The sequence below is a fragment of the Oryctolagus cuniculus genome, chromosome 4 (assembly GCF_964237555.1).
Source record: "Oryctolagus cuniculus chromosome 4, mOryCun1.1, whole genome shotgun sequence".
Lineage (NCBI taxonomy): Eukaryota > Metazoa > Chordata > Mammalia > Lagomorpha > Leporidae > Oryctolagus > Oryctolagus cuniculus.
The window spans coordinates 19749040-19765243 of record NC_091435.1 but is presented as its reverse complement, the minus strand read 5'-3'; the positions used below and the strand labels follow the sequence as shown (position 1 = coordinate 19765243).

Genomic DNA, 16204 nt, shown 5'->3' with positions numbered 1-16204 from the left:
GCTAAGTGACCTTAGCTAGCATACATGACTATACACAGAAACAAAAAAAATTAAAACTTCTATTGATATTTGCAGGCAGACAGGATTGATTAATTAATTCAACTACAGACCACAACCCCTCCTTGCCCCCTCTCATGATCTCACACCCACACCTGCAAAAGACCACCCATTGATTAGATTATGCTTTTTGGAAGGGGATAAAAGATGTGGGGTGGGCTGGGCCCCTCTCCTGCTGCCCTGCACCTCCAGGGCCCTTGGTCTTCCTGCTGCCCCTCTCTCTGCTTTGCTGGCTACTTGTGCTACTCCTAAAGACACACTTGGGGCCGGCACCGCGGCTCACTAGGCTAATCCTCCACCTTGCGGCGCCGGCACACCGGGTTCTAGTCCCGGTCGGGGCGCCGGATTCTGTCCCGGTTGCCCCTCTTCCAGGCCAGCTCTCTGCTGTGGCCAGGGAGTGCAGTGGAGGATGGCCCAGGTGCTTGGGCCCTGCACCCCATGGGAGACCAGGAGAAGCACCTGGCTCCTGGCTCCCGCCATCGGATCAGCGCGGTGCGCCGGCTGCAGCGGCAGCCATTGGAGGGTGAACCAACGGCAAAGGAAGACCTTTCTCTCTCTGTCTCTCTCTCTCACTGTCCACTCTGCCTGTCAAAAATTAAAAAAAAAAAAAAAAAAAAAAAGACACACTTGGCTCTGTTCTGGTTCTGGCCTGTTTCTCCCATGTGGCTCCCGGCAAGCTCTGCCTGGCATGGGCTCAGCTTTTGATTCTAGACTCTTTTCTCCCTTAAATAAAGCCCTCGCATTCCTTGGTATTTCTCTCACAAAATAAATGATAAAATTTAACCATGTCACCTGTTTTATTCGCGATTTTATTTATATTTGTTTTATTCAGAATTCTTATGTGAATAGAAGTCAAGGACCCTCAAGACACTAATATTAAAATAATTAATAAAAGTAACCCATATCACCATGACAAAATGTTATAGAGGCAGCCTAATCATGGGATATTTTCATCTTCCAAAAGCTTTTATATACAATTCCTTTTTCAAAGAAAAACAAATGAGGAGAATAGGAAAAACAAATAATAATGAAGGGTTTATTAACTGCTGGGCATCACAGTAAATGTTTGAGGGGTAGCCTGTCACATAAGCCTCTATGAATCAGTAACTGCTCTAGTTTTCAGAAGGGCAAGCTACAACAGACTAAACACTAAAGTGTACAATAAAGTTTTTTCAATGTGTATTTATTTTAATTTTTATTTGAAAAGCAGAGAGCAATGTTCCATTCACTGCTTCACTCCCCAAATGCCTGCCAATAGTCAGGGTGAGGCCAGGCCAAAGCCAAGAGCCTGGAAAAAAAAACCAGCTCCAGGGGAGGGCGGCAGGGACTTGAGCCTTCACCTGCCGCCTCCCAGGGTGTGCATTAACAAAAAGCTGGAATCAGAAGCAGAGCTGGAACTTCAGTGACTTGCGACTTGGTCATACAAACAAGACAAAGTGTGTCCTAGACATGATATTTCTGTTTCTGGATGTAAATAACATACTTTGAATTTTTCTGGAATATTAAGGAAAAAAAAAGTCACATGTTGAACTGCTTTCAACATACGTTGTTATAATAATAAGTGACCCCGAAAACAGAACATCTAATCTAATTGAGACAGAGAACTGGAAACTGAAGGCGCCTCTGCATGCAAGTTAATGAGGTGCTGAGAGGCCACAGGCAGCTGATGCAACACTGATGCAATAGTGGAAGTCTAAGCAGCCACTGTGTTCACAATCATGGTCTTCTGTGAAAGCCAAGAAGGTGAAATGCTGCAGGCCCTTAGCATATCTCCCTACAATATGGCCCAATCCTGCTTCCGACACTGCACTGTTATACCCACATGTTCATACTCAGCCCTGGAAAATACTGTGAAGGACCTGCTTGATTGACATGTCATTCTAATTCCAAAGTGCTGAGTGTGTGTGTGAAAAACAGGGGTGGGGTGGGAGAGGGGTGGGAGACAGACAATAAAGCAAACAGGGCAGGACACGAATGTGAAAATGCAAACAGCTGTGCACACATGTAGCTTAGATTCTTTATTCTCTTTTAATTTATAGCTAATTATTTTTTGTCTTATTTTTATTTTCATCTACTTGAAAAGCACAGCGAAGATTTGGATAGTTTCTTACTTCTTTAAGATATCTAAAATGGCTTCATCATGTTTTGCCCCTACCTAAATCTTATGGTTTGTGCAAGGAATCCTAATTTTCATACGGACCACTCACTAATGCATAAAGTCTATCTTTATTCATACATGAGTAGCTCAATACTCTATTCAAAAACGGTTTCACTTAAATATAAATTTCTGAATCTTTCAAATGCCAAAACCATAATGTATCTGTGCCTGTAATTTGTGGATCAATTTCAGTTCTGCAAAGGTGGAGGATGCACAGCGCCAAATTACATCCAAGAATGTACCACGGCTTCTACCACCGCACAGTGCACACGGCAACCCCTCAAAGCTGGCTGGTTAAAAGATCAGATCCGGTGTTGGCTTTTTTTTTTTTTTTTTAATTTAAATTTTAACTTCAAATCATTGCAGACCAAAAACAAAAAGGTGGAGATTCCCAATTCTTGTCTGGGAATCCCACGTTCAGTTACACATTCCAGCGCAGAAGCTAGGAAACAGAAGTGGTTTTGTTCCACTCATCTAACAGGCAGTTTTTGTTTTGTTCAGGCTCTGGTGCGCTTTGTTTGCTGATCCCGTTAACCTACAGACAAACAACCTTTCACTTACTAGAGCAAAAAGGTTAAAGAAATAGAAAATAGATAACTGTGGAAAGGAAACCAGGTAGAAAAAGAGAGAGTATACCCAGAATCTAATGAGATTATAAACAAACCCACATTCACCTAACTTCTCCGGTTGAAATTTCTGCCAGCACTTGACGCTCACTTGGTTCAAAGTTCTCCCCAGAGATTCGCTCCCCAGTATAGGCACCTGAGTCATCCACAGGTTCAGGACGGTTCCACCTGGCAGGGGGTGCTCTGCTTTCAAGGATACAAAGGGTAGGCAGCAGGGCCTATGTTTCAAGTTCTCTCTTCAACAGAGGAGGAACAATGCCGGGGTCTTTAAAAAGTTCACAGAAAATGCAGATCATGAAAACAGTATGCATGGATTTTAGAACCTTTTGCAACAAAGTAAATTTATTTTTCAATTTTATTTTCCCATGAACTTTTTAAAGTACCTTCATACAATGCCACGTTTAATTGTCAATATTTAACTTTTACAACACCTACCTGTGTGTTCCTATCAGGGAGTGAGGAAAGGGTCTGGATTGCTCAAGTGCCCAGAGCAAAGATTTCCTTATCAGAGCAGCAGGAAATCCTGCAGAGGGTGGGGAGGAGGGGCATCCTGATCTTTCAGGTCCCCTTCCCGGGGGGGATATTCTGTGATTTCAATGTCCTCCTTTCCTCCAATTTGACCTACCCTTGGAAACAAACTAATTTTTCTAAAAATATCTTGACCAGAAAAAAACTTGTGCTTAAAACTCTCCCAAGGAGGCCGGTGCTTGTGGCACAGCGGCTTAAAGCTCCGGCCTGCAACTCAGGCATCCCATATGGGCACCTGTGAGTACTGGCTGCTCCACTTCCAATCCAGCTCCCTGCTAATGTGCCTGGGAAAGCAGCAGAGGCTGGCCAAGTCCTTGGCCCCAGCTCCCACAGAGAGACCAGGAAGAAGCTCCTGGCTTTGGTTTTAGATTGGCTCAGCTCCGGCCGTTGTGGTCACTTGGGGAGTAACGAGAGAATAGAAGACCTCTAACTCTTTCAAATAAATAAAATAAATCTTTAAAAAATAAATAAATAAAACCCTCCCAAGGCTCCCATTAATCTCTTGGTTTAGATCCCAAAGCCCTAGATTCACAATGAAGACAGCTTTACAGCTTCATTCCACTTTGTCAAGTTCCTGAACTCTCCTCTCAGTTGTATTTAACTGGATGTTTGCAAGCTCCTTATGGACCAAGAACTCAGCAACATCCAACATAAAATCCTATTCTTAACACTGCCCAATAAATACTGGCTAAATTTGCCTTTTTAAATTTAGGAACAAATAAACTTCTTGAGATGTAGGGCTGGAGTATATTTTTTTCTTCATATATCTCAAAGCCTTTTTAAATATTTTTTAAAAATCATTTCATGCAAAAGAAAGAGTAAAAGGAAATATAACAGTTTCTAATTTACGTTTCTCAGCGATAGGATATGTTTCAATGGGAATATTATCCTTGTTTTGGTCTATTTATATGAAGAAATTCCATAGGCCAAAGTTTCGGTACTACAACAATTCATTAAGGCAAGTGGCTCCTTCATGCTGTTGAATAATGAATAATTTACATAATTATATTTGAGTTGTTTTCATGATGTCAGCAGTTTTTGCCTCCAGTATAGAGCAGAGAAAAGGCTTTTGTCCTTTTTTAAATCAATGGACCACACAGAAAAAAAATAAGAGTGTCCATTGTGGATACCTATTATTGCACACAACCTACTCAGTAGCTTCAAGCAGTAAACAAATAACAGTTCAGGGATCTGGTTTGCTTCATGCATTCAGGAAGTGCACTTACTGATCACCCAGAATATCAAACTGAATTTTTAAAACCACACTATGTATTTATCATTCTGCTACTACTGAGTATCTATCATGGCACTTAGATCTTATCAGGGTTAAAAATAAATGAACTAATGGCCAACATTCCCCCAACTCTTGCCTAAAAATCTCTTTATAGAGTTCTATCAATGGAAAGAAAAGGTCTCTACAAAAGGAGGCCTCAGACCACGTTTTTCGAGAGGCTCTCTGAAGGCTGAGATGGACTCAGAGCTCCTGCCCAAGCTGCTCTAGTACCCAGGCCAACAACAGGCCACCCACAAGCACTAAGTGCTGACTGACATGCTCTGGGTCAGAGCCAAGTGTGGGATCCCGTGCACGGGAAGGCACGCTCTCCAGAACTGTTAACTCTTAGCAACACCATGGTGCTTGCGGCGCTTTTGCCTGCAGGAGCCACAGTATATCCTTGTCTTGGTCAGCATGGGTTGCTGCAACAATACCACAGACTGGGTGGCTGACACAACAGAAACACATTTGGTCACAGTTAAGTCGAGGAACCAGCATGGCTGGGCTCTGGTGGAGGCTCAGCTCCACCATGCTGCTGTGTCCTCACATGACCTCTTTGTGGGAGCAGGGAGAAAGGCAGCAAGGCCTCTGGTGTGGGCATTCTCGTGGGAGCATGAATCCCATCATGGGAGCCCACATTCATGACCTCATCAAACACTCGTCACCTCCAAGAGGTCCCATCTCCCAATATCAGAACACTGGGGGTTATAGTTTCAACATAGGCATTTGGGCGTGGTAGTGACAAACCTTCATTCCCTAGCAGTCATCAATACACAAGCTTGGTGGTAAAAATAGCATCTTAAAGTGATCATATTAAGTGTTAAAGTGAACATATAAATAGGATTAAGTGTTAAAGTGATCATATAAACAGGATCAAGTGTCTGGTAATAATAATAGATAGAATTGAAAAGGAGAGAATGTTCCAGAATGGGAGGCAGTCCACACAGCAGACTCATAGAAGGATAATCGCTTTAAGTAACACTCTGACTTCAAAATCAGCCCTTAAGACTTCCTGGTCTGGCTGAAAAGCCTGTGAGAACATTTCAGGCACAAAAATCCAAGACACTGTGGCAAAAAATGTGCTACATGAAGGACATCTGTGAGTTGAGACCCCAGTGAAAGAAGTGGCCAACAGAGAAGGATGTACTCTTCTCTCATGGGAGGAAAGAACTTCCACTTTGCTTATGGCCTTATCCAAATACTGACAGAATTTGTGGACTCAAAAGTCTTCCATAGCCTAGGCAGCTCATGTCAAGTGTTTCTGGTGGTCACTGACATCATACATAAGAGTGTTAATTGTTAAATTAACAACAGGAGTCACAGTGCACGAACTCCTCATGCAGGACCTCTGTACTCAATGAGTTGTATTGAGAGTTAATTGTGATACTTGTTCTCAAATAGTTTGTGTGTGTGTGTGTTTGCAAACTGTTGAAATCTTTACTTAGTATAGAGTTGTTCTTTTATGCACAAAGTTAATTGGAAATGAATCCTTTTTTTTTTTTTTTTATTTGACAGAGTTAGCGAGAAGACAGAGACAGAGAGAAAGGTCTTCCTTCCATTGGTTCACCCCCCAAACAGCCACTACGGCTGGAACTACATAGATCCGAAGCCAGGAGCCAGGTGCTTCCTCCTAGTCTCCTATGTAGGTGCAGGGGCCCAAGCACTTGGGCCATCCTCCACTGCCTTTCCGGGCCACAGCAGAGAGCTGGACTGGAAAAGGAGCAACTGGTACTAGAATCAGTGCCCATATGAGATTCTGGCGCTGCAGGCAGAGGATTAACCAAGTGAGCCATGGCACCAGCCCAAAAATGAATCTTAATGGAGAATGGGACTGGGAAGGGGAGAGGGAGGAGAGGTGGGGTGGGACTGTGGCGGGGGGGGGGGGGGGGGGACAGGTATGGTGGGAAGAATAACTAAAGTTGTACTTATGAAATTTGTATTCCTTAAAAAATTTTAAAAATATTTTAAAAAACAAAAGCAAAAAAAGAGTGATTATTGAGGAAATCAAATGGTAGCAACATGCCTACTCCAAAATAAAGGACAAACTATGAAAGCTAAAAAAAAAAATACTTGATGAAGAAATTGAAACAAAACAAAGAAACCCACCAATGTTGCCCATATAAAGCAAAAAGAAAGAGGCAAAAGAAGGCAAGTGTGTCGTGCTTTAACCCTGGCTTCCTTCTGCACCCTTCCCCATGGTACGAGGTCTCGAGGACACACAGAGTGAAACGTATCTGGCGATCAGGCTGCAGAGCAGTTGGCTGCCTGGCCCTGCTGGCACTGGGTCTCACTCCCCCACTGCATTCCTGTGTCCAGTAAAGGAAGCTGGGGGTCTTTCTGCTCCTGCTCGTGCCTCATCATACATTCTGTGCTGCTCCTCACAGCCAGGGGCTGTGGAACTCAGAGAGAATTGTAGGTACTGGGGGAGCCTGCCTTGCCTGGCTTCAAAACCGCTCTCTCCTCTTTCAGGCTGAGACTTTGAGGCAGGTGCCACCTCGCCAGAAGCGCTGTTCTTACAGAATGCCTGCCCCTCCCCCTCTCCCGCACTGCACCCAATGCCAGGCAAACCCTCCCCAGAGGCCTACACCTCAGACATCTTCAGAAGAGCCAAGTCCCCTCCAGGCAGCTCTGAGCAGTCAGGTCCTTCCTGCCTGTTCTCTCTCCCCAGCAGGGTGACCTCGAGTTTCCCAGATTGTGAGCTGCCTCTCTTCCCCACAAAAGTGGGCTCACTGTGAGTGACCTTGGGAAGTTCCCAAAACTCCTTGAACCTCAGTCTCCCCACATTGAAAAGTGGGGTTGCCTCTCTGCAGCAGCAGCATGGCTGTCACTACCCTTCCTACTCATACTCCCCAAACGCAGCACTGGGACACCTCATGCCTGTGTGTCTAGGAGAGCCCATCTGAGCCCAGAACCTTCTCCCACAGAGCACCTCGCCAGCCAGCTCAGGCTGTGGAGGTGGCAACGCTCTCTTTTCTACACTGGTGTCATAAAGAAAAGTCTCGTAACAGCAGAAATGCAGTCAGCCCAAGACTCCCAGCCCTGTGTGTGCCCTCCTGGAAGAGTGTGAAGCTTGGCCAGTGGAGCCCTGCTCAGCATCCTCCTCCTCCCTCTGGGTTGCTTTCCATGCACAATTTTCATCTTTCCCCTCCTTTTTGAAGCAATAATCTCAGGATCTGCAAAGCCCCATCAGACACACTGACCCCTACCCAGGTCAGCCCACATGTCTGAATCACATTTCTTGAGAAGCAAATGACAGGAGGTTGCTCCCACTAGAAGTCACACTCACAGAGAAGTCTTATCAGAAAGAAAATAAAACAAAATGACCAAAGGCATAAAAAAATTTGTATAGACATACTTTTGGGAGATGGGTGGAAGAGCAAGACTGAATGATGATGGAGCAAATGTAAAACTATTATGATTGGGAAAGAGGAGGACATGTACAGGCACCAAAAAAATGGAAGGACTTGGGATAATGTACATAAGGTTAGGCAAAAACTCAATTTAAACCATAAATTTTAACCTTTCTTCTCAATGGAACTTCTCAACAGGCTTGTAACAAGGAAAAAACATAAAAGGATCAATTTTCACTTTTTCTCCTTAATCTTGCTCTAGACCAAAGATAGGACTGAAGAAATCAGGAGGGCAAAAGTAACAGCAAACAAACAAACAAACAAACAAAAAAACACTCAGTGGCAGGGAATGCAAATGCCCTTGCAGCCATTTGGGGAGTGAACCAGCAGATTAAGGATCTCTCTCTCTGTAATATGAGACTACACAAATGCAGACTAGAGAGTTTACTATCAAAATTTAACACTACTCTAAGCTGAGCACATACAATGCAAAGCAATCCTTAGAAAAAATTAATTTAACAAATGAGTTCAACTAGTTAGTGAAAGGTCAAAGTCAGGTCACAGACACAGGCGAAGGGGGATTGTTTTTGCAGTCCTGTGACCTCAGACACCAAAAGCTGCCTCTCAGACTCAGCTACCTGTCTCTAAACACCCGTGTTTTGATCACGAGTAGGGCAACGGGAGCAAATAAAGAAAAGAGAAAAATCACACAGGGGAAAAAAAAAATCATTAAATGAGTAACCCTGTTAATGGTAATTAAAAGTTATGGTTTCTGTGTATTTTTTTAAAAAAAGAAATGATTTTGCTCAATGCTAGGTATCATAATATAGTAGATAATCATCTTCACAGTGCTGAGCAAAACACTGACTGGCAACCTAAAATTCTACACCCAATTAAGCTGCTGTTCTATAACAACTCCTGGAAATGCCTAATGAACATGAAAGCCATCCAACAAAAAGAGAAATCATTTAGTTACAGGAATTGAGTTGTTTTCATGAAAGCACTGGCTATCAGCAGTGAACCCAGATAAAGACAGGACCTGCTACTAGGGGACTCATAGCCATGGAAGACAGTAAGACTGTAAAACTTTGAAAATATAGTGTAATTTAAAAATCCATGAGAAGAGGAGGTAGAAAAATAAGAGTTGTCATTTTCCTTTTTGTTCTTAGCAATGAATCAATTGATGCTACATACACCTAAGTTCAAGTCAAAAGAAAAACTACTCATTATTTCTGGTTTTAAAGAAAGCTATCAGGAATAGCCACAATGTAGAAAGTAGTGGAAATTTGGAGAATTGGAATATCAATAAGGAAATCTGGGAAATTGAAATATCAATAAGGATAATTCTAGATAGTTCAATATACAACACTGGATAGAAAATATCTTTGTTGATAGTTTTAAGGAATCTTTCTTCACTCATGCACACATTCTCCCCAAAGCCAGCTAAGGTCTTGATGCCCTGTAAATTCTCCCAGCCACCACTCCCCTCCCGAACCTGTAACCCTTTTCCACTCCACACCTGCTGTGCGGCACTGTAGTCCTTGCTCCACTTTGCCCCATGCCAAAAGCCATTCCTTCTCTGATTATAGCCTCTGTCCCCTGTTACCTGGGCTGTCAAACAGACCACACATTCCCACAGCCAAGGTAAGCTCGCCCAGCTGCTGAGTCCATGTGAATATAGTGACAGGGCCCAGGGTGGATGTCAGGTTGGGACTGCACACTCGCAAAACTGCTAGAAAATGACCCAATCAGACTATGTCCCCGTTTCAGAAAAGGAGATGTCTCACTCCTTTCCAGGACTCACTACAACACTGTTCCACTGGATCTCACTTATTGCTAAGTCTTATAGAAGTCCCCTGATATTAAGCCGCACTCTTATGGATATCTTCCCTTGCCAGTATAGCTTATGCTGTTCCAATCAAAAAACTAAAAGCAAAGAGCAAAAAACATTGAAACTCTCACCCAAAGCCTTTCCCTTTGCCTTCATTTGCCCGCAAGCTCTTGGCCTCTAGGTCTCTCCTCAGAGTCCACACTGTCTTCACCACCCATTCATGTCATTCTTTCCACAATCTATTGCCATTTCACTTCTTCCCATGCTATTCCACTGAGACTGCTCTAAATCCAAAGAATGTTGTCACCTAAAAGTTTCCAAGACTTAGACATAGGCCAGATTTCTGCATCTCCTAACAGTGAAAGGAAGGTGTCTGGGATTATCTAATTCTAAAAAGCATGTTTTTCTCAGGCTACTTTTACAACTCTGCACGGAGAGACAAGGTAGACACCTGATGGTGATTCCAGGGATGCCTGCCCTGTGAAAACAGTTGGCATTATTCCTGATAATTCCTGTTCCTAGTCATGCAATTGCAGTGTGCTGGGAAAAGAATTTAAATCTAAGTCAAACTGGATTTAACATTTTACAGATTATTTCATCAATAAGTGAAGCCAGTCAAATCTCCGACATGCGGTCATTTTGCAAGAGACATTTTACCTTGTCAAACACACCTTGAGTCTGCATCACACTTGCGCTCTCATCACTACCCTTGTTTAGTTAGAAGTTAACCCGGCCTGACTGGCAGCACACAACACCTCCCAGTTCTATCTCCCTGGCCACTGCTCTTCTCCCTGTATACTATTCATTCTTTGCTCCACTTAAATGTCTCAATTCCTCAGCGTTCTTCCCCAGAGGTGACAGGGAGTGGGTAAAATCACCAAAAGCACTTCTCTGTTATGCTCCATAAAGGTTAGCTGGCATTAGTGTCATAACCATCATCAAGTCAATTTTTTATTGTGAAAATTACTCTATTTTACAAGCCTTTCCTCCATCTTCAGTTCCCTTTTAAGAACAGATCCTGTTGTCTTATTCATTAATACACCCTTGGGACCCACAGATTTATCTTTGAGGAAGGAAGAAAGAAACACTGGGTCACATGACCATTTTATATTAAAATATTTGGGGGGGTATTTGGTGTAGTGGTTAAGATACCACTTAGGGACACTTGTGTCCCATATCAGGGTCCTGTTTCACTTCTGATATCAGCCTCCTGCTACAACTCATCCTTGGGAGGTAGCACGTGATGGCTCAAGTCTCTGGGTCACCTGCCACCCTCATGGGAGGCCTGGAATGCATTCCTGACTTCATTCAGCACTCTCGCTTCAGCCTGGCTGAGCCCTAGCTACGGTGAGCCTTTGGGGAGTGCACCAGGGGACAGGAGAGCTCTCTTTGTCTCATGTTCTCTTTCTCTCTCTGCCTTTCAAGTAAAAAACAACAATGAATTAAAAACTTGTAAGTAAACTATCTTAATATGCAAAATAATATTAAATTATAATATCTAAAATATGTTTAGTGCAAAACAAGGCTAAAAACAAGACTTCCCTCTCAATCACCAGTAAGTCCTGAGGGCGGATCAAGGGGTATTCATCAATTCTACTTGCCTCTCTCACTTGCCACGTCATGATATCTAAGTCTGTATATAACCCAGAGACACGGGTGGCATACATATCAGGGAACAGGGCACTGTTCTATGGAGCTATGAGGCCACTGCCTATGTAACTTTACCCTTCCTAGCAGCAATGTGAAAAAGTAAAAAGAAACAGGTGAAGTCAATCTTAATCACACAGAATTAAAATGTAATAGCATAATGACAATGTATTTAATAATACTATAAAATGGAACTATTTCAATATGAAATCCATATAAAATTATTGATGTTTTATGCCCCCCCCCCCCCGGATCTGGGAGAATATTCTCTGGAAAACACAGGACAGGGACAACTCTTAGACTGCCAAAAGCTTTATTTCTCAGTATGCCTATTATAGTGCAAAACCGCACAGCCAGCAGATTAAGGAAACAAGCAAAGTCCAAGGCCCTCGTGCTTACTAGTAGGGTCTGTCTCGAGGAGATTTATCAGTAAGGGCCCGGCCGCCTCGTCTTGCACCACAAACAGATGGAGGTCAGCTGCTATAGAGGTAATTATGTCCTTGACAGCTCTTGGACTCAGGGCCTTACGCCAAGCCCTTCACTGGACCTTCTCCTGTGTGGAGTCAGTCCCTGGACGTAATCTCATGAATATATGTTTATTGATCTCTGAAATACGGCACTTATCTTACAGCTACGACCACATCCATGTGGACCAGCCACATTTCACGTGCTCTACAGCCACATGTGGCCATGGATTGAGGCTCTAGCAAAAGAGCCCTGAGGGAACTGAGAAGCTTGGTACACGGTGACACAGTAAGAGAGTGACATTTGGAAATGCAATGCTACAGTCTTGGCTCACATTTGTTGAAGAATTGGTGTGCACCACCCTAGAAGCACCTCTGCGGATCACGAGCAGAGACAGAGAGGACAACACCAGAATCCCCAGCCACCTGCAACCTGGCGCAGTCTGGGACTGGGAAGAACTGCCCTGTGCTTAACCCTGGGACAAACAACAGAATAAAACAAGCAGCAAAGCTCCCCAAGAATTAGTGGAATATCTAAATGCAGCAGGAAATAACAGATGCTCCCAGGGTCCAGCAGAGTAATTTCTGTTGGGCTTCCATACAGTGTAAAAACATCTGGTATGCATAAGGGAAACTATAGGAGGAAATTGTATATACACACACGCATTCACCCCAAAATAGCCAAAGAGCAATATCATTGTATTGAATTCTAGAATTAAAAAAATCCAATAAGCACCAGAATGCATAACCTGCATGCATATGCAGAAAACCTGAAATGATACCAAACACACAGACACATGCACTTTGCCAAATTCATAACTTACCTATAAAACTGTACTAGAGGAACTTGGCAGAATGTGAACATTATTTCTAAAATACATACTTCCTAAATGTATGGGCAAAAGTTTATTTATTATCAATCCCTATTTAATAAATATATACAAATATACAAATAATATATATACAAATAATATATACAAAATATTTTCTAAAAATATACATATAAGAACTTAAATATTAGGAAAGTCCACTTAAATATGATGGTCAAAAAGTCCCTTGATATATAATATGCTTTTCTGTTCCTCAGAACATGAGTAAATAATTAAAGACTGCTCTTTGGGGATGGTGTTGTGGCACAGCAGGTAAAACTGCCACCCGCTACGCTGGCATTCCATATGGGTGCTGATTCCAGTCCCAGCTGCTCCATTTCTGATCCAGCTCCCTGCTAATGGTCTAGGAAATGCAGAGGGAGATGGTCCAAATCCTTGAGCCCCTGCCACCCATGTGGCACCCCAGAATAAGCTCCTGGCTTCAGCTGGGTGCAGCCCTGGCTGTTGCACCCCCATCTGGGGACGGAACCGGCAGATGGAGGATCTCGCTGTCTCTCCCTCTCTCTCTCTGCAACTCTGACTTTCAAATAAATAAATAAAACCTTTTTTAAAAAGAAAGACTGCTTTTTATAAATAGAACACTCTAAAATTAAACATTTTAGTAATAATAATTTTAAATCCACAAATATCAATAACTCAATTTAAATTCTAGCCTAAAAAAATTCTGGGGTCAGGTATTGGGCACAACAATTAAGATGGTGCCTGGGATGCCCACATCCCATATTGGAGTATGCCTGGATTTGAGTCCTGGCTCCATTCCCCAGTCTAGCTTCCCACTAATGAACACCCTGGAAGACAGCAGGTGATGGCTCAAATACTCGGATCTCTGCCACCCTTGAAGCAGACACAGATTGAATTCTGGCTCCTGGCTTTTGCCAGGCTCAGCTCTGGAAGTTGCAAGCATTTGGGGAATTAATCAGAGAATAAGAAATCTGTCTATCTGCCTTGCAAATAAATTAATCAGCAAGTTTTTAACACTCAGAATGTATAGTCTGTATATGCAGAAAAGTGAAATGGGGAGGGCCGCCTTTGTGGTACAGTAGGTAAAGCCTCCACTGTGATGTACCCATCCAGTATCACAGTGCTGTTCTGATTCCCAGCTACTCTACTTCTTATCCAGCTTCCTGCTAATGTGCCTGGGAAGGCAGAAGATGATGGCCTCAAGTACTTGGGTCACTTCTACCCACTTGTGAGACTTGGATGGAGTTCTGGGATCCTGGCTTTAGGGAATAAACCAATAAATGGAAAAGAGTCCGTCTGCCTGTCTTCTGTCTCTCTTTGCCTTTCAAATCAAATAAGTAAATCTTTAAAGAAAAAAAAAAAAGATAAAAAATGTCACCAGGTTCCTGGTGTTTAATCGGTGAGGAACTTTGCTTTGGTGTTTACACTGTGAGGAATTTTGCTTTGTGAAGAAGGAAGAGACTAATTCCCTTAAACATCCTTAAAACACAACAGCCATATGTCCCAGATCAGGCAGCTGTTGGGAGATGTGGGATAAAATGTCTGGGACTCCAGTAATTGTTAAATGAATTAATAAGATAGGAATGCCCTACAGGATAACGGGGACGACAACAGGAAAAATTACACAATGCATGAAGATCTCTACAAATGAAGAGGACATGATTTCCAGGAAACTTAAACCAAAATAGCCAAGTTCAAAATGTTGCTTATGGTAAGGTACCTTTTGTAGAAAAGAAAGAAAGAAAATAAATGCTGGCTGACCATCCATAATCCCGAAAGTCTGAAATCAGAAATGCTCCCATACCCGCACTCTCTGAGTGCCATCCTGACACCACAAACTGAGAGGACTTACTTCTTGGCAGTACTGCAGGATGCCCTCCTTGGTGCCAATGCAGGTTTTGGTACCTGATGGGTCTGGCTCCCACTTCCCACTCTGCACATTCATGTGCATGTTCAGTTTACCACAGTACATGGCGATCTGGGGTTCTGCCAGGAGGCCAGCATTGCCATCAGTGGGCACCTGAAAAAAATACAGATTTTGGTTAGTTACAGAATCTCCAGGGCAGAGGTTAGGTCGAAGAACAGGAAACATGGCAACAACATAAAAACAAGTCTCTTGCTAATTCTTAAGTATGAATTAGCCCCACCTTCACATTCCTTGGGATCAAGTATTCTATAAGCTACTGAAATGTCCAATTACCCATGCAACAGGGCATTCTTTTCTATGGAAATGTAAGAAGAAACAAACAATATTGAAAAGAATTTATTCACTGAAAAATACACATTTTCCCCCATAGAAAATTTTTGCAGTGCTTATAGGAAGGCTCTGACAGTGAAATAAAATGTTTTTCTGAAATAAATACAATCACTGTGGAGGAAACCACATTCTCATATCAACCACCCATTGACTCATACAAAGCACAATGCCCATCCCCTCCTGATGGTCAGGCCTGAGAGTGACATCCTGTGCCACCTCTCAGCACCAAGAACAGGGTGTCAGTGTATACTATCAGTTAGCAAGTGACTGCATTATGATTTCTGCACAGAAAAATTTACTGTATAATTCACCACCCTGAAGCAAAGCTGAATATGCTGACCATCCTACCTGGTTTTTCCCTAGAACATTCTCTGGTTACCATTGTCTCAGCTCTTAAATGTATATTAAGGGTGCTGGTGTCCCTTATTCCCAACTAGCAACAAAGTCGCATTCAGAGTCCAGAATGACACCTACTTGCAATGGGTCTTAGCTAATGTTTGCAGGCAATACACCACTTCAAGAGAGTACCTTTGAAAGGGTGCCTTTTTGGGGCCAGTGCTGAAGTGTAGCAGGTAAAGCCGCCACCTGCAGTGTGGGCATCCCATATGGACACCAGTTCGAGACCCAGCTGCTCTACTTCCAATCCAGCTCTCTGCTATGGCCTGGGAAAGCAGCAGAAGATGGCCCAAGTCCTTGGGCCTCTGCTGCATGGGAGACCTGAAGGAAGCTCCTGGCTCCTGGCTTCAGATCAGCACAGCTCCGACCATTGTGGCCAATTGGAAACTGAATCAGCAGATGGAAGACCCCTCCCTCCCTCCCTTTCTCTCTCTCTCTCTCTCTCTCTGCCTCTCCTTCTCTCTCTGTGTAACTCTTTCAAATAAATAAATAAATCTTAAAAAGGGTGCCTTCTGTATTTAACCCCTTCTGTGCATAAGTATTATCTTTATGTAAATATTTTTAGGAGGGGAAATGAAAGTTCTAAAGTATCTGTACCTTGTTTAACAGGTTCTAGTATCTCAAGAAGAGAAAAAAATTCAGCAAGAGATGAAAAATAAATCTACAGGAATAAAAGTGTTATTTGATGCCAAGGAATCAAAAGACACATTAAGTGTAATCCCCCCCTTGTTGAATTCCATTGCTGTGGAAATGTGAGACATTCATG

At 43.0% G+C, this 16204-nt stretch overlaps 1 protein-coding gene across 7 annotated transcripts in view; it reads right to left on the bottom strand.

Annotated features, from left to right (window-relative positions):
- The window catches only part of APP (amyloid beta precursor protein), a 271030-nt gene that overhangs the window by 196475 nt on the left and 58351 nt on the right, over positions 1–16204 (bottom strand). For all 7 annotated transcript variants that reach the window (XM_008266825.4, XM_008266826.4, XM_008266827.4 and 4 more), the window contains 1 exon segment: positions 14638–14805. In XM_008266825.4, coding sequence (XP_008265047.1) covers positions 14638–14805 — 168 coding nt within the window.